The 20,106-nt window shown below is 36.0% G+C and overlaps 1 protein-coding gene across 1 annotated transcript in view; it reads left to right on the forward strand.

Annotated features, from left to right (window-relative positions):
- The window catches only part of LOC123664906 (protein Skeletor, isoforms D/E-like), a 120,374-nt gene extending 100,436 nt beyond the window's left edge, over positions 1-19,938 (forward strand). Inside the window, exons 7-14 of the mRNA XM_045599276.1 lie at positions 2,164-2,263; positions 4,200-4,384; positions 11,010-11,204; positions 11,689-11,817; positions 12,982-13,141; positions 15,639-15,832; positions 16,476-16,703; positions 17,186-19,938. Coding sequence (XP_045455232.1) covers positions 2,164-2,263; positions 4,200-4,384; positions 11,010-11,204; positions 11,689-11,817; positions 12,982-13,141; positions 15,639-15,832; positions 16,476-16,703; positions 17,186-19,669 — 3,675 coding nt within the window. The 3' untranslated portion in view covers positions 19,670-19,938. The remainder of the gene's footprint in view (positions 1-2,163; positions 2,264-4,199; positions 4,385-11,009; positions 11,205-11,688; positions 11,818-12,981; positions 13,142-15,638; positions 15,833-16,475; positions 16,704-17,185) is intronic.
- Positions 19,939-20,106: the final 168 nt, after the last annotated feature.

The following is a 20,106-nucleotide window of genomic DNA, read 5'->3' on the forward strand; positions in this document are numbered from 1 at the left end:
ATCGGTCGTCAAAATCGGTCCAGTCATCTAAGTGATTAGCCAGAATAAGCAGACCGACAGACAGACAGACAAAAATTATAATTAATGTTATTTTCGTATATGTGCCGTGTATACATAGTATAAACTTAATAAGAAGCGATTATTTTAATATTACAAACAGACACTCCAATTTTATTTATTTGTTTAGATATACATAAAATAATGAACATAATTTACAAAGATCAGTAAACAACTAGTTGAATCGGTTCCCTCAGTCAAAAGTTCTGACGTAACATACATAAAAAAAATACAAACGAATTGAGAACCTCCTCCTTTTTTGGAAGTCGGTTAATAAGTGAACGGGTCCAGCCGATCTCTAGTTTTGTGACAGCTAACTCACCGATTATTTTTTTATTAATACAGATTAGGGGTAGTACCTCGACCTTACAGAAGATCACAGCTAAATAATACTGTTTTCAAGCAGTATTGTGTTCCTGTTGGTGAATAAGGTGACCAGAGCTCCTGGGGGGATTGGGGATTGGGTCGACAACGCTTGCGATGCTTCTGGTGTTGCAGCCTGCAGGCGTCTATAAGCTACGTTAATCGCTTACCATTGGGTGAGCCGTACGCTTGTTTGCCGACCTAGTGACATAAAAAAAAACTATTTAATTTTAATGTTATGTTAAAAGTAAATACTTTTAGTATTTTGTTTATATCTTACAACGAGTTTGGTATTAAAATAATAATGACTACAGATGGTAACGGTAACATAATTTTCTTTTGATTATACATTTTTAATTTTAGTGGAATATTATCTCTGCAAATTTATGAGTAAACAAAATTATTAAGAAAGTATTTTATATAACTCAACGAAAAAAAAAAATGTACGTTACGAAATGTAAATGTTTATTATATATACTGTAGGCAGATTTATCGCTGTACAACGATCTCCGCGTGGCAAGCGTATTACGACGGGTGTAATGGCCGGTGACAAGGGTTTTGCTCTACATATTACATATACGATTACGCAACTTTGATAAATTAGATAAACAGACACACTCCATAACACTGATCAATATTGTCAATATATACTTATAGTAGCAACATATATAATATAAATTTGTATTGTTATACTACGTACCTCCGTATGAGATAATCTGTGGCGACCTGTGACGTCATTACGTTAGAAATTTCAGGATTATTATGCTGGTAAATGAAAGAGGCGAGCGCTCGCGTATCCTTTTTTCCTCTGTATATATAAATCGATGAGTTCTAATTCGGCTGCTTGTAGTTGAATGTAAATTCTGTGTCGAAGTTCAGAAACAAACACAATACAATCTCATAACTCTAGTCTACCGGATATCGCTCTGGTGCAGCTGTGCGTGCACACACCGGCATTTCGATTCCCACTCAAGTTAGATATTTGTGCGAGTATTTTCTTCTAGTCTGGTTGTGGGTATTCCCATCGTGCCTCGGAGAGCACGCTAAGTGGTCTGCAGTTCCGCTTGTTATCATAAACACCTAATAGCAATCGTTATTTATAGTAAGGAATATATTCGCCAACCCGCAGTGGAGCAGCATGACTGATTAAGCTTCGATCCTTCTCTTACATGGACGAAAACCTATGTCCAGTGGGATGTTGTAGGCTTAATTGTTAAACGTATCGTATGGGTTATGCAAATGTATACATTTGTTGAGGCGGTTGTGTTTGTACGTTGTATGTATTTCCAAGCTCTTGACACATAATTAATATCCTATGCGGGGCATTCTATTATTAGAGGCATTTTGTAACAAGTTATGTTGATTAATAGCTTGACTTTATAAGAATATTGGTAAACGAAATGAGTTATGAAACAAAAGTTTATTGTTTATTTTTTTTCGAATTAAACACAGAGAGGAGACCATAGATCAAAAAGCCTGATGATACCTGACGGTAAGGGATTACCGTAGCTTATAAACGCCTGCAACACTGGAAGCATCGCAAGCGCGTTGCCGACTCTATCCCTAGGAGCTCTGGTTATCTTACTCGTCGCAGGAACACAACACTGCTTGAAAGTAGTATTAGTTAGCTGTGATCTTCTGTAAGATGGAAGTACTTTCCCAGTCTGGCTGCACCAGGTATTGAGCTGGATTTTTCCTGCTGTGTCCTATCTCTGTTTTTAATAAACCTCAATTTTGTTACAGTCGAAGCTGAACTGTGAAGTACTGCATGATGAACTGGCCTTCGAAGTCCGCTGGGCCATCGCCGGAGACAGCATTGTGCTGCAGCTCGTCTCCAAGCTGGGTCAGTTCAGATACCCCTTTTAGTTTTTTTTTGGTTTCTTTTTTATTTACCACAGATGTAAATATTATTATACTGAATATGTTATTTTTATTTATAATAAATTTAAGAGATTTCGGTTAAACGTTAATTTCGAAATTTTACATATTTACAATTTACAACATAAATACATATTCTGAGTTATTTCACGCTAAGATTTTTTTATGCGAAAAGGGAAATCAAGAGTACAATCCACTTGATGGTAAGTGGATACCGTAGCCGATGAACGCCTGCAACACCAAGAATATTGTAAGTGCAGTGCTGAGGTTTCACTCTCATTTTAATTTTGAAGACAAATAAAAATAGTAATAATTGTCTTTATTTTAATTTATGCAAGTTTCAAAAACTTTTTCAACTTCTGACAAGTCAAACTTTTCGAAAAAATCAGGAAATAACTATTTAAAAATCAACAGATTTTCATATTAAAATATTTTACTTAATTTACAAGGTTACGAGTGATTTTACTAGAAAGAATTTTAACTGTATAAAATTGTAACCTATTCGTAACTATGAACATACTGATGTCATAGCAATAATTAACTTCAATTTTTTTTGGCAAAGTGACTATCAAAAGCATGCCTTATTTGGAACAGTATTCGTAATAATGAATTAGCTTTAGCGGTCCTTGGCACAGGAATATAATTTTGGGATAAATCCAACTTTAGTATGGCATTTTGATGGCATCTATCCAGAAACGAAAAGAGGGGAATGACCTAGTGCGTGTGTTAAAATGAATGCTGTCTGAAACCTAGTTCTATAGTTATATAATCATTAGCTGCGCGTCGCCGTTTGAACCGCTGTATTTCCAATCTCGCCAATAAGTAACCTATGTCTTATTTTGAGTCTTAAGCTATGTAGTTACCAATTTTAATTATAAACAGCACAGTAGTTGAGAGGAAGGGATTTTATTTGTTAATCGAATTCAAAAAACGTAGGAGGTTTTCAATTTGACTGTATTTTTTATGCGTGCTACTTCATTACTTTTACTGGCTGTCCTTATTTTGATGATTGCGACTATTTTTTTGACTACCGACGTTGTATTGTTTGTTACTGTAAATATGCAGCAAACACAATAAGCCTATCTATAAAAGTTATATTAATTGTCTTTACAAATACAACTTATCAAGATTATAGCTAACACTAGCTGTGCCCGTGACTTCGTCCGTGTGGAATTTAACAAAAAAGTTATTGTTCAGTTCACAGAGTTATAAAATAAATAAATTTCTAAAATAAAAGTAGCTTAACTTACTCTTTACTACATCAGCTATCTGCCAGTGAAAGTCTCGTCAAAATCAGTCCAGCCGTTTCAGATATAAGCCGGAACGAACAAACAGACAGACAGACAAAAATTGTAAAAATGTTATTTCGGTATATGTACTGTGTATACATCCATGGGTATTTAGTGAAAAGCGGTTATTTTAATATTACAAACAGACGCTCCAATTTCATTTATTTGTGGATATAATATGGACTATAATACTCTGTCCGAGTTTCAACTTACCCATTTGTTATTCACTAGACGTCCCCTGCGATTTCACCAGGGGTACATTTATGACTACTGTTTTACTATTGAGGATCTTGTTTATAACCTTACTAGCCATAATAATTACATATATTATTATGGTTGTAATATTTGTGACCTTAGAATATGATGCCGATAATAACGGATTAATGTAGTGGTTACAACAACACGCTGTCATTGTGGTCCCAAGTTCGATCCCCAGACATGAAAAATGTGTGTACAGGCAGTTTTGGCATTAGTGCTAGTGCTATATTGGTTTCGGATTCCTTTTTCCACCATCCTTAACGCTACTAATGTGAATTTGTTTCCTCCTGAAATATAAGCTATAATATTAGAACAAAAAATGAAAATTATATATTTTTATTGTTTTTGTTACAGAGGACGGTGAATACATGTCGTTCGGTATATCTGGAGTCGTCGACCACACGCAGATGGTAGGTGGTGATGTGGCGGTCGCGTGGGTGGACAAAGACACACTCAAGGGCTACGCCAACGACTACTACCTGGATGCGAAGAGTCAGTGTGCTGGTGTCCACGGATCGTGTCCCGATGAACGGATTGCGGTTAGTTCCATTATGATACTGGTTATTTTTATTGTTTGTTTTTGCCTGGAACATGTCATTGTTGGACGTAGGCCTCTTCCTCCGTGTAAGGGAAAGGGTCCTTAGCCAGCTGTGGGATTCTTGATTCATGGACTTAGTTTTTTTCTTTGTGTTAGTTATAATAGCGTTGATATTTAATAATAATCTTTATTTCGGGACTAGCCCATATAGTGTTAGTAACAATGATGCTTATAGTCTAATGTTAGTACAATTACATTTAAATAATTAAATAATTACATTTTAATAAATTTTGAATTAACAATAACTATAATAATATTTCTTAATAATAATAACAACAATTTTAAAACAACTAAAATGTGCATTCCCTTTTTTAAATATTATATTAATGTGAATTATAATTTAATTATTAATTTATTTACCATTTCATTATCATTATTAACAATTTATAATTAAGGAGTTAAATACAATGAATTAAAAACACACAGAACACAAAATAGACATGAAAAAATATATATATCAAGTTAATCAGTATCATTCAATCCTCCTTTCACTCTTCGTGGCTTTCATCCATATCGTATGTACCTATCATGCTAATGTTATTAATTTATTTAGCGGCTCGGTCCGACGGCATAACATGCATGGTGATCCAATGTTTTATTATGGATCCGTCAAACCGGTCCGCAACTGTACGCAGGATGCTGTTGGTGCTCGCGCGTATCCGCCTCCACAGAGATGCCACACGCTTACGCATAATTGCATAAAAGCCATCTGTATGCTCCTCTGCGAACATCCCCGAGGCACTGCAGTGTCGCGGGAGCCCCAACAGCGCCCTAAACGCATTATTATACTGGACACGCAGGACGCTGTAGGCCTTCTTAGTATATTTAATCCACAGGCTGCAAGTGTAAAAAGATTGACAGTATGCTCTGAATAGAGTTATTTTAACTTCATTTGTGCACTTTGCAAACCTGCGGATAAGCATGTTACTTCTGACCGCCAGCGCCCTACGTTCCCGTTCCATGTCCATATCATCGCTCTGGTCAGCATTTACCCAATGCCCCAAGTACTTGAACTTTGTTACTATTTTAAGCGAGGTGCCACTTATTGTTACCGACGGTACTGTGGGATAACATTTATTACCTGCTTTAAATATAAGCATTTCGCTCTTTTCGGGATTATACCTAAGGCCATGAGCCACTGCATACCTCTCACAGATCCCTAATAATTTTCTAAGGGCTTTGATTGAAGGGCTCAGCAGCACCATGTCGTCAGCGTAACTTATATTGTTAACAAATGTACCATCAATAGAGCATCCGACTTTGGTGCTGCTCAGCTCCTCAATCAGACGGTTCACATACAAGCTAAAAAGCTTCGGCGAGGTCACTCCTCCCTGCCTTACCCCACATTCCAGCCTGTATGGCTCCGACAGCGAGCCCGCCCAACTAATAATGTTATTCTGGTTACCGTACCAGTACTTCAATAGACGTATAAGGCCTTCAGGTAGTGTGGTCTCTGTCTTTAATTTATGCCACAGCTTATTGTAAGACACCAAATCAAAGGCCTTTGAAAGGTCCAGGAAACACGCATAAACTGGTGTGTTCCTGTTCGTATAGTATTGGAAAGTATGCTTAAGACACAGCACTGCACTTTCAGTGGACAGTCCGGGTCTAAATCCGAACTGTGCGTCATGCAGATTTAGATGCGTATCCAATCGGCTACTGAGCATACTGTCCAGTATTTTTGCAATGATGGTGGCCAATGATATGGGTCTATAGTTACGTCTATCAAAGACATCCCCTGTACGGTTTTTCACAATAGGTACCACCAGGGTCCTCATCATTTCCTCAGGTAGGTATGAGTGACACACGCAAGCAGTATAAAACAACGCCAGTACCTTAGACATATGCTCACCCGCATACTGTACATGTTCAATGCTTAGGGAGTCATGTCCAGGTGATTTCCCGCGCTTTATGCTCTTTATAGCTGCTTTTACCTCTACCTCAGAAAATACCACCTGTTCAACTAACTTGGAATCATCTCCCAGATTCAATGAATATTCCTCCGATGGAACAAGTACAGATTCTACTTTAAACTGGTTTTTAAAGAGCTCTGCAATTTCAGAGGGCTCGCTAACACCGTTCACACTAACCGGAACTCGCGACCTGGGATTCAGTTTACTCGTTTGTTTCCAGAATTTCCCAAAGTCTTTATTATAATGATGTGAAGCTATCATGTCCATTTGTATCTGTTCTTTATTATCTAGGCACCATTTCAATCTTTCCTTAAAAACTTTTCTAGTATAGACCATGTTGTTATATATATCTCCCGTTTTAGGCCTACCATATAGAACCCAGTCCTGAAACCCACATCGCGCGTCCCGATGTGCTAACCTAACGTGCTTGTTCCATCCTACAACATGTTTTTTTCTCTTATTCTTATTTTTACTACAGCTTCGACTAGATGCAATTTTTAATACATTAACAATATTACTATACAAACTATCAATAATAATCCTATGTTCCTGATTACAACAACTAATATTACTACACTGATTTAACACCTCAGGAAACTCTATATGTTTTAACAAAATATCGCACTGCTCATGATATAATTTTATCTCTTCCAAATTTCTTTCCCCCCATATAACATCATTATTTTCATTAATATTATTACAAACAAACTCACTCCTAATTGTATTTAAATTACATTTAATTTGTAATGGGTAATGATCTGACCAGTAAACATCATAGTGTATCTTAGCATCTACAACTGCTTTCCATCCCGCCTCCGACACTACACAGTGGTCCAACCAACGTTTAGTATAGGAAATGTCACTTACATACGTGTGTGAATTCGAGTTCAGTCCTAAAATCTCAATGTCCGCGCACTTCCAATTCTGTTCCGTACAAAAATTCTTTAGCTCTTCTCCAAACCGAGCTCCTGGGTGTGAATTAAAGTCACCCAGCACAAACACTAAGTCAATGTCACATTCCTGACCAATTGCCGCAACCTCACTAAGGCATTCCGTATATTCTATAATATTATGATAATCGGCCGTATCTGTCGGCATATAGGCACTGAACACTAATAGCGGGCGATCCGCCAGTTCTATTCTAATAGCCGTTAACCGATCACTTTTACACCGCACCTCCGACACTGAGCTAAACTTACTTTTTCGCCACATTAAAGCAACACCCCCGTAAGGCCGCCCGCGCAAGATACCAGCGCCCGTGTCAACCGCAGATTTTCCTGTGTACTGAAAGTCCGGATCAATGCTGCCCAAAAATGGGATATCCTGTGGTAGCAACCATGTTTCCTGCAAGGCTATTATATCAGCTGATTTGCACAAACCTCTCACACATTCAATCGACCTCATAACGGATCGGCAATTAAAGGTTATCATATTAGTGCATTTATCCATTATATATTTATAGTACTTTTCGGCTTGTGTCATTGGTTGCAATTTTATTTTATTTATTTTATTTAACATAATTTAAAAGTGTTTCTTTCTTTCTTTCTATAATTATAATATTTGTTATTGCCACTTCATTGTGTTATGTTGTAACACTATGTATTGGCGCAACATAAGCTTTATAAAATATGTCATTTATGTATAATGTAACTTTCTTATCATAAGTTATAAAAATTGGTCCAACGATTGTATTGTTCATTGATTGGAACCAAAGGGACGAGTCTTACGTTTTTTCCTCAAAATATTTGTAATTAACTTATTTAATTTAGTTTCGTTACAGATGTTCTATCACAACTACAATTTAAATTTAATCACTTATTTTTAAATATATCAGAAAATTTGTTTCATTGTACTATAATTATATTTTTGTACACATGTTCATGGATAACAAAGGCCCTGTTCACCAGTTATGCATAACGCTATTTGACTGATGATGATAAAAATAGACCTTGAAAGCGGGAGGCAGAATAGGCCATATTAGGACCTGTTTCTTCTTAATTAATAACCTTAACTTCAAGATATAATGTATGCGAATAGGAATATCTCACAAATAGAGTATAATTCGATGGTAAAAAAGAATAATGAATCAAAAACTTTTAATATGTACGATTTTTATTTTTGCGTTACCCACACATTAGGAATTCTAAACATTTTTGAATATCATATCAAAAATTGACCGCCACGGTTCGCTTAAACCGAATATAAAAATCATCATATCAAAAATTTTGATTTAGCGAGTATATCGTTCTATAGCCTAATTGGCTAGAGCGCCGACACGGTCAGTCGGAGACGCGGGTTCGATCCCCGCTGGAGCGGTCAATTTTTGATATGATATTCAAAAATATTTAAAAACTTTTAACTCTCAGATACCGATATCCGTTAAATAGCGTTATCCTCAACCAGTTAAACAAGCTCTAAGTAATACTTATCAGTTAGTTAGTTATTTTAACCACCATCTTAACTCTATATTAGTGTAGGCAAGTAAACTATGCGCGTATGCAGCATCTAAGTGGTTAGGTTTGTTCCGGTTTGATGCTTCGAAGCCTCCATCGATCGACTTGAAATTCGGTATGCAAATAGTTTGAAACATCGCGAACAATCTTCATTATAGACAGTGAACTGAAATTTATGGTAACGTGACCGGAGACAAACGATGTCACGCATTCTTTGTTATAAAGTTTTATCAATGTCTAAATTTTGTTTATCGTTATTTGTATTATATTATTGGTTACTTTTGAATGAGGCCCTCTTTTGTACTAGTTGCAACTACAATCTAACTTTTATTTACTTTTCATCATTCATCATCATTTCAGCCTATAACAGTCCACTGCTGGACATAAGCCTCCACAAGTTCACGCCAAAAATGGTGTGAACACATATGTGTTGCCCATAGTCACCACGCTGGAAAGGCGGGTTGGTGACCGCAGGGCTAGCTTTATCGCACCGAAGACGCTGCTGCCCGTCTACGGCCTGTGTATTTCATTGCCAGTAGTTGGGTGGTTATCCCGCCATCGGTTTATTTACTTTTGCAAGGAACCATTCCTTAAAAAAATTATAAAAATTAAAAAAATCATTTTGTACCAGATTAATTCTTAAATGTATTAGTTTATTTTGAATGCTCTAGTACTTGTATATAACTTAAAACCGCTCTTCTAGATCGTCATGAATTTAAAAATGAACTAGTTCCTAGTGTCTTATTAAAGTCTGAAATGAAATCATGCCAAGTTTTTTTGTCAAATTTATGCAGCAGTTTAGACATAGTGAGTAGCCAAGACATGGGAGGATAAATAATAGTAGTTTTAGTTCCAGTACCGATTATATAGTCCCTTCGGAAAATTCAATATATCCTCAATTCAATTCAATATATGGAATTTAATCTGATATTAATTCGTTATAATTTTATATTGAAGAATAAGGATAGCTTGAATATAAAAGTTTTATACGATCCCATTTGAATTATAACTTAGGTACAAAGCTAAATTCTATTTTATTATGACAAAGGCGTTTCATAAGGTAGTGTCCTCTACACATATTGCACGTTGACCTATCGAAGGAGGCCATACATAATCTAATACAATATGATAGATTAATCTCGTTCGAGGGACCCAGATTGTTATCGAAGGCAGAACATTTAGCTGAGACCATATTACGGGCCAAGATAATTTCAAATACACGTATTAACAATATAGTCAATTTACTCGTATTTGCCATTATACGTTCTAAAGAATCGGCTATAAAGATCAATATTGCGTGTATCGTTTTTTGAATTTCAGTATGAACAATTTGTCTTTCGAATTCGATTTAGACGTTCAGTAAAATTACATACATATATATTATTGAAGTTTATTGAAGCGATATTATCATGAAAGTGAAAATAATTTTTGGGAACGAAGTAAAAGTCAGGTTCAGGAAGCGTACAATTGTGCCAATAACACTGTAGTTACTGCGCGCTCAAACGCGGTATTCAAATTTTAGGCGCGCAATTGCCAAATTGCTTTTTAGCTTGAATTCTGAACGAAACGATTTTCAGATGTCGCCTTGAATATAGACTTTGTAACATTTTAAATTAAATCGTGAAGCTCATAAATTGTAAAAAGAAGACAATAAACCAGTAAAAGTTTTGTTTTATTACCCTGTTAAATAAAAGCTTAAAAATAAAGAAAAATAGAGTAGCTTAGAAACCATACAGTTTGGGAACCCACCCTGAGTATGAAAGATGATGGATGCGAGAAAGAAATTAGTATGAGGCATGAAAGTACGAGAGGCATAATTGATAGAACTGGAATGAAAGAGTACAATGTAAATACAGGCTCCGACCATACATATCGGAGGTCTAGGAAAGGAAAAAAAAAATTTAAATTTAAAGGAATAATGTATGATGTGTATCAAATCTTTTACAAAAAAAAATGTGTGTCTACGTGTGTATGGCTGTAAAATTCCAAAAAAAATTGTTATTTGGAGTTTTCCAAACAGTATACTGTTTGGAAAACTCCAAATAAAACTCTTTGACCATAGTTGCTGTAAGTATTGGAAACATCGGGCATCTAAAAAACTTAATAAAATGCGATAAAATCGGAAAAGCTTGTTTCATTATAATGAGTGAAATTCGCGTAAACATTAGAAAGTAACATTTAAATTATTATATTTTTACAGGAAAACACGAGTTCCATCCGCGTGCTAAACGCAGCCCTAGTAAACGGCTACTCCATCGTTACTTACCAGCGTCCCTTGAAGGCGGCAGATTTCTTGGACAAGCCCGTGTTCACTAACATGAGCCAAGCCATCATATGGGCCATTGGACCCCTCAACTCTAAACGTGAGGTCTCCTACCACCAATACTTTACTAAGGTAAGGAACGCTTTAACCATTTTTTTTTAAATCCAAGTAGGGTTCAAAAGCACTTTTGAATCCTCATTTGAGTCAGTTTAGTTTACTTTATAAAATGAATTTAAGGTTAGGATTTAGGATAGATTCTGTAAACAAAACTCTGCAAAAAAGTTTTTAAATAGTGTATTGAACTGATGACATACGCTGGAACAGTAATCCAGATTTAAATACAATTTTCAATAAAATTCAAATTTTTAGAAAGTCCTATTTTTACGAGTAAGTATATGTCATCAGTTTAATTAATAAGTTGAACCACATACAAATATCCATTTCTATAATTTTAGCACAAAGTGCTGTACGCATTTCCGCATTTTTCTTATCACGATATAAACAGCGCTTCTAGCTGAAAATGTTGAAATGAAAATTTGATTAATTTTTTATATTTTATCTTTATTTCGATGACTACACGTGACATTGTTGCTAATATAGTCTCAATGTTACACAGGGTGACAAATTCATTGAGTTCGGCCGACCACCGCTATGGAACTGCCCGATGCCTGAGGGTGACGAGGAACACAAGTCAGAACCGATTCGCAAGGAACCGCCGACGAGACCGGCAGCGGTAGAAGAAGATGTAAGTACCTTACGTTTAATCATATGTCTAGTTATTGTCTTAAAGACACGCTAGTTAAGTTAAATTAAAATATTAAGTTTAAATTGTTACTAATAAAAATGAGATCTATTTTACTTAAAATAGATAAATAAAACATAACAAACAACAATAAAAAGAAAAAAACAAGTTAGTGGTAGGTATATCTCCACAGACAGCGTTGTCATAATATCAAAATTATTAAAAAAATATATACTGTATTTTAATCCTAATAATGTGTGTGTGAATTGGTCATAGTAACTGGCTGATATGCTAACAGTTGTGTGATCGCTCCCCTCATGTGACAAACATTTATAGGGCCAACCATACATTTTGTCATGGTCTGTGCGTCTGTACTTGTATATTTTAATGACTTTCTGGATCTTTGATACAGTATTCACACTCTTATTTACTAATAGTATTTTAATACTGAGGGTATCTCACGAAGCGAGGCACTCACTGAAGCCTGTAATATCGAAAAATCGATTCGTTCAAATAAGAAATATGTATGCAAATAGTAATACGAAGCACTAGGGCCTTCTAGATACCTTAAAACGTCGATGACCTTAGTATGAACTTTGCAAAGGTTACACTACTCTATTTTGCTGGCGAGGATTTAAGGTTGTGAAATATTTACCTTTTAATATTTACCCTTGTATATTGAAGGTACGAAATAACTTTCATCTTTCTATTACGAGATGTTTTATATATTCCATTGTAAATAGCGCACGTTACGAATGGTTGGAACGTTTACCATCAGGTGTAAGTTGAGTTGAAGCTACACTCGAGGAATATTAAAACGTTAGAACGCCTAATATTGTAAAAGTGAATTTCTTGCTTTCTTGCTCTTGCTTTGCTTCTCGGTTAAACACACTCAAACACACGCTCATATATATATATGTATGTCTAATATTAGAATTGAAAAATTTTACTCTTAAATAGTCATCAAAAGTTATTTTAAATAATAATTTTATAAAATAATTACTGTGAAGCTACGAGTGCCACCGATAAATTAATGATAAATTATGAATATATTTAGAATCATTATGATGCCACACCTTTTGATATAGTAGAGTTTTAGAAGTAAGTTCTGTAAGAAAACTTCTTCTGCTAGTGTCTTTCTCTATTTATACCTAAAAATTGCTTTAGACTGCAGTAATCAAGCCCAATCCCGTGCCGACTCCACGACCATCTCCGAAGGTGACGCCCTGGGAGATCCCCGGCATCCAGTGCTACGAGCCACCAGATGGCGTGTTCTACGCACAGATGGGACCCACTGGCGGAAAGCAAGGATATTCTGCCATTACAGGTTGGTACCATTACATAAATAATTACACACCATAAAATATTTAAACCTTCATAAATAAGTTCTTAAACTAATGTAAACTCGTATAATTATGTAGCTTTGAGTCTGCGCCAAACAAGCAAATTAATTATTTACGCAAAGCGTGAGTGTAGCGCATTTTTTGGAATGTTAATGTTTATTGCTTGAGATTTCATGTTGCGTTGTTAATTTTATTTTGGTATTTCTTTATTTTTTATGCCGTGTGGTGTCAGTCGAGTAGAATAGCACCACCCCCTTTCTTCCCTTGGAGGTCGTAAAAGGCGACCGAGGGATAAACCTGGCTCAAAATCAACAGAGTCCTGGAGAAGGAAAACTTTATTTGAAACCCGGAATGGGGTCTCTGTCAAGCATTCGTGGGATAGCTCTAAAATGCGAAAGACTCCTGCAGCCGAACTGGCTTCACACGTATCGACTCGTCGTTCCTGTGGGCCTAGCCAGTGAGGCCGAGAGGGTGGCGCAGAGTTTAGGCAACTCTGCGTTTTCCTAAAGAGTGTCCTAGGCTACACAGTGTCTGTCTGATACTGTCTAAGTCGTCTGCAATAGACGGACTAAGGCCAAAGATTTCTTTATGTTAAGATAATTTAGTGATCTTTGTTTATCAATTCTGTTTTAAAATCTAAGGCTATTTATCGTGTCGGCGTGTAGTAATCAAATCATATGGGTAGCTGGTTAAGGTTCAAGAGATTACAAACACGCTCAAATCAGACGAATTATCCATAATAAAAAGTATCAGTTTTTTTAGTTGTGGTAATAAAACTTGACCTAAGACGTTTTTCGCTTTGTTCTCCGCTGTCGTAACTGGGTTGTATTAAACATTAATTTTATTCGCATGTTGGTTACGTAATGAGAACTTATATTTTATAATACAAACGCTATGCTTAAAAAAGTATGTTATTCTCTTGTTCTTTAAAAAAATATATATAATTAAAAACAACTTCACCGAAAAAATACTTATACTATATATTCTGTCCCAAATTTTATCTAAATCCACTTAGCCGTTCTGGCAAGCTCAGTGCTAAGTAGGGAACATCCATACATCTGATCAAAATTTAAGATTTATACATAACTATCCAAAAGTTTATCAGCCAACCCGCTGTAGAGCATCGTTGTGTATTAAGCTCCGATCTTTATGCTACATGGAGAGAATGATGGAGATGGAGAGAAGAGGCCTATACCCATATTTAACTGAGGTAGGGCACAGCAGGAATTTCCTGCTCAAAATATGGAGCAGCCCGACTGGAGTAGTACCTCGACCTTACAGAAGATCACAGCTAAATAATACTGTTTTCAAGCAGTATTGTGTTCCTGTTGGTGAGTAAGGTGACCAGAGCTCCTGGGGGGGATTGGGGATTTGGTCGGCAACGCGCTTGCGATGCTTCTGGTGTTGCAGGCTTCTATAAGCTACGGTAATCTCTTACCATCAAGTGCGCCGTACGCTTGTTTGCCGACCTAGTGATATAAAAAAAAATCAGCAGTAGGATGTGACAGGCTGAATTGTGAGCGATCATGATTCAAATTAATGTCAATTCTTTGTTCTGCAATTAAAAACAAGCCACGATAACGATATATTTATAGGACTATAAATAGTTTTATGCTATTTCAGATTATAACAAATAAGTATTTCTTCTAAATCCAAATCATCTTGCCGCTCTGGATTAAGTAGGGAATATCCGTCCGTATAAACTTTCGGATTTATGCTAAGAGTTTATTGTAAAGTACTTAAGGCCTACTGAGAACATCCAGATGTAGGATCACACGCGTTCAATGCGAAAGTTTTGAAAGTTTCAAAAATGTTTAATGCTCTACCCTATTCAGACATTGTTTATAAGAATATTCGCTTCTAATTCAACTGAGGTGGAGCACAACAGGAAATATCGATCTCAAAATATGGTGCAGCCCAACTGGATATATGGCAGCTAAATAATATTGCTTTCAATTAGTGTTGTACTCCTGTGGTGAGTAAGGTGACTAGAATTCCTGGGATATTGAGGGTAGGATTGGCAACGCGCTTGCGATGCTTCTGGTGTTTCAGACGTCTATAAGCTACGGTAATAGCTTACCACTAGGTAAGCTACAGTTTGTTTGTTTCAGCGACCTGGTTGCATAAAAAATATTAATTATTTTTAAGTTTGTAACATATTGTATGAGTACTTGGTATAAATAAAAAATCTTTATATTCTTTTGCAACATTTCACAGAAGTTTTGATATCATCGCATTCGAGACTTACATTTTCGAAACCGACATACATAACTTTAGTAGTAGAGACTATACTCGTAGTTTGTGTTTGGATTTCATTTAATGACATTTTTGTGTGCCCATCTTCACAATAAATGAAATCTATATAAAAGCAGTAACTCTTTTTACGTCATTAAAGGGTAAAATGAAAAGAAATTTTTAACTAGCGACTTAAATTATGCGATTCATGCTACTGGGTTTTCAGATTTATAATAAATTATACAGGTCACGTCGGTTGGGGTATTTCCTGGTACATCAACGGTCTCTTGATTCCTGAGATTACGGTGGTCCGAGGCAAGAAGTACACGTTCGTGGTGGAAGGTGGTACTGACCCTGAGGTACCAGCTCGCTACCATCCCTTCTATATCACCAATGATCCTGTTGGAGGATATTACCATAAAACTGATGCGGAGAAAAAGGTAAGTAGACATTAAAAATTAATCATGGTCGTTATATGATCATCACATCTTAATAATTTTGATCTGTTGCAATCAAACTGAATCTACAGTACATTTAAAGTTTAGTACTTAAACGATTTTTTCGTCCCTTTTCTAGTCAATTAATTACGTCTTAAATATTAATGCTGAGTAACTAAATGCTTTGGTTTATTTCTAAAGCCATGATTTACATCGCCCAAATCATTATCTTTTTTTAAATTATTTTTTTAAATTTAATTTTAAATTATAATTATATTTTAAAATATTTTTCACTGAGGTAGGGCACAGCAGGAAACACCCTGCTTATAATTTGGAGCAGCCTGACTAGGAAGTACTTCAACCTTACCGAAGAACACAGCTAAATAAAACTGATTTCAAGCAGAGTTGTGTTCTTGTGATAAGTAACGTGACCAGAGCTTCTGATGAGCGTCAGGGGTAGGATCGGCGAACCGCTTGTGATGGTTTTGGTGAAGCAGGCGTCTATAGGCTACGGTGACCATTTACCATCAGGTGGTGTGTACGTTTGTTTGGTGACCCAGTCGCTTAAAGAAATATATTTTCTTTGTAGTATAGAAACGATATTCAAATAAATTTGTGGGGCCTAATATTATTATAATTGTCGCAGGGTATAGAAATATATGCAGGTGTGCGTCGTTTGCGTAACGGTGAACTTCAACCAACTGGGGTTGGCCGTCTTTGTAACTGGACTCCAGACAATGAGGGGCCGGAAGCTGACGAGTACCCAAGCTTCGGAGCTTATCAGCGATCTCTGACTCTGATCTGCGAGGAAGGCAACCCTGGGGTGGTTACTTGGATCCCAGACAAAAATACTCCGGACACTGTCTACTATCAGGTAAAGAGAAACTATATAATACAATCTAACCGATGCTTTTTTCTACATATGGGTTACATTTTTTCTTTTACCTATAACATTATGTTCATTATTCTGTATATATCTTATCTCAGATTTAAGAAATAAACAAAAGATCATGCAATTTAAACATTGATGTGTGTCAAAAAAAAGTTTCTTAAATCTATTTAGTTTCTATACTTCATAATGCATAAACTATGAGGGATTAACAGGTTAATATATTATTGATATAGAGCTCTTAAAATTGTATTTATTTTCATTTAGTTTCTTTATACATATTTACATATGTATTTTAATTATAAATCCCTATTTTGTACATAATCTTTGCTATCTGTTTTCTGTTTCAGCCTTTCAAGTCTTCTATCGCATGAGGTTTCTTTTTGTATCTTATTTATTTCATGTGTGTTAGAACGCTAATTATTTCGTTAATATAAGAACATTGTATAATTGAAATATTTTTGCAGTGTTTCACTCATCGCCATCTCGGTTGGAAAATACGCGTGATCGATGAGTGTGACGCTACAGACGCAGAGGAAAGTCGCGTAGTCGAGACCTTAGCCCTTCCTGACGATCTTATGGGCGAAGAGTCTATTCAGGTACAAAGCCGTCTGAGACCGGAATCAAAATTTTTAGATCAGCGAAAAAAACTTCAAAAAATAATCAATACGAAACAAAATTATAACGATTTCAGTAGCGATAAAGGAGACAGCGGCCTCTCGGGAGAAGTGTACCCAGAACCCAGCAGGAACTATTTGCACCCGAGTGGACACGAGTATGAATTGCCGATATCAAAAGTGCAAATCAAAGAAGTCATTGAAGCTGTAGAAAATTTGGAAGATCAAATGAAAGATGAAATTAAAAGAAATACAACATATCCCCAAAAGATATCACAATACCAAGTTCATGAAGATGTCAAGGAGTTTGTACCAGAACAACCTATAAGAGAGGGAGATGAATATGTAGTTGAAACAGCAAAATTGCCGGAAACATTTTTATTGCCACCAAATCAAAAACCACAGACATTACATAATGTATTGAGACCTAATTCTCAAAATAAGCCAATGGTAAATATGAGACCACCTTTTCGTAGACCGACACCTCCCGAAATTAAATTGCGTAGACCATTCCCGATGCACCCGAAAGGAAATAGTCCATATCCACTGTCAATGCCCAATCCACACGGGTCATATGGAATGCCCAAAAAGCCGAATAAACACCATAATAATCGACCTCCATCAAATATGAATATGAATAGACCTCAGCAATCAAACATTACACCAATGAAGACAATGCCACAAATGCCTCCTCCAAAACCAGTTTATAATCAAGGGCCACCAAAGCATGCGCCAAAAATTCCTAACAATTCCGTGCAATCCGTTATAATAGGTAAACCTGGACATAACAACATAGCAGTGCCAGCCCATAGTCAAACGTTAAGTTTGGGACATACAGATATAATTGCTAATCAAGTTGTAAAGAGTCAAATAACCTTACCAGGATCAAATGATGCTGCAGCTCAACATAGTGTTCCACAAATCTTCTTTAACAAACCAGGACAAATAATACTAGGAAAACCCATGGATCATCCTAAACCATTAGACCAACAAATGCTGCAGAACAAACCACAATCTGTTCACACGGTGAGAGTATCTTCAACTCCTTCGCCTGAAGTTTATCGTCATTCTTCCACAATGCGCACAAGAACAAATGAAAACCATCAACATTCTCATCCACATACACAAAATGAAATGAAGTCATCTGATTTCATCGGAGAATCCACAGAAACTTCATCGTTCGCTCCTGCTCAGAATACCGGTTTCAAACCAGACTCCATTGTAATTGAAAGTGGTTTTAAACCTATCATTCGCGAACCTTTGATGGCGGGTGAAGATAAAATAGCAGAATATGACAATAATCATGCAAATAGAAGAGAAGATACAGATGTAGAAGAAGATTATGAAGAGGCTCCCCAATATATAAATTCTAATCATGCTTATCCCAGTGATAAAATAACCGAGTCGTTTGAACCAATGTTCATACCGTCTCCTCCTGATCATTTATTATCTAATAACGATAGAACCAAGGAAGTATTTCCAAGCAATCATGCAAAAGAAGATAGACCACATCCCGTTTACATCAAAACAGAGAGTGAGCTGAATGCTCTCTTTGGCAAGAAAAACATGGACCGGGATTCTCCTTCAGATATGGTTATGGAGTCAGATAAATTAACGCCTCAGTATTTACCCCCCGCACCTAAATTACCGAAAGAGCATTCACAAAAAATAACAGCTGACCAAACATTTACGACTTATGATGGTAAAACAATTTCTGCGGCTACGTTGACTAGCGTCCCAGAGGTAAATAAAGGTAATACTAAGTTGTTTTCTTCAAAGCTACCAGCAAATACAGAGCTACTTCTTAAAACACCACAGTTTGGCCCTTTTAAGGGTGAAATCCCTCCTGTTGTCGCCGATCATATAAAAACAGATGCAGCAAACGTTCCCGTTCCAGTTTTTACAAACACAAGATCTACGCATTTGAAGCTTGTTAACTCAGTACACAAACAAATCTCACCTGAAATATTTGACTTGAAAGCAGAAGGTAGTGAAAAACATGAGGAAAAAGTAGAGGATGAACCAACTAAGCAAGAAAATAAAGAAGACGAAAAAGAAGAAGACAAAGAAGAAGATGAAGAGGAAGAAGAAGAGGAATACGAAGAAGATGGTTTAGAAGATGAAGAAAGTAAGCGTCGTAAAAGAGACACAAAAGCTGCTCAATTTGAAATGGGAAAAATCGAAGAAGGAACGACAGATATAAATAGAAAAGATAGCGATGCAATAAATCATGTGGATTTTGAGATAATGTCTTCTGACACAACTTCAATCACAAATAATACTCAAGTTTTAACTTACGTCATAATGCTAACTTTACTAAAGAGATTTTTTTAGAATTTCGTAAAGCTTCTATTTATTAAATTATTTATTGGATTAAATTATTGTGCCTTGCCATGAATGCATTTGGTTGATTGTAGTGATTATTTATTCGGGATCAAGCTGTGGGTACTGTATTGACTCATTTCGTCTTCGTCCGCAGACTCCTTGACGTTAATGTAACTCACCTGTTACCACTCTCACGCGTGACGCAATTCAATACTCTGTTAGTTGTAAGATTTTGTAAATATTTTTACTTTAATAATAAATGTAGAATAACATTTTAATTGATTTCTTTATTTCTGTCACACAGTATATCATTAATTATTATGAACATTTTAATATCAATCAAAGTTCGATTAAATACTTTTTTTAATACATATCTGTACATTTTTCAGTTTATATTATTATATATATTTTTAAATATAAAAAACAAACGACTTGTTCACCGTCAA

Source organism: Melitaea cinxia, chromosome 23 (assembly GCF_905220565.1).
Source record: "Melitaea cinxia chromosome 23, ilMelCinx1.1, whole genome shotgun sequence".
NCBI lineage: Eukaryota > Metazoa > Arthropoda > Insecta > Lepidoptera > Nymphalidae > Melitaea > Melitaea cinxia.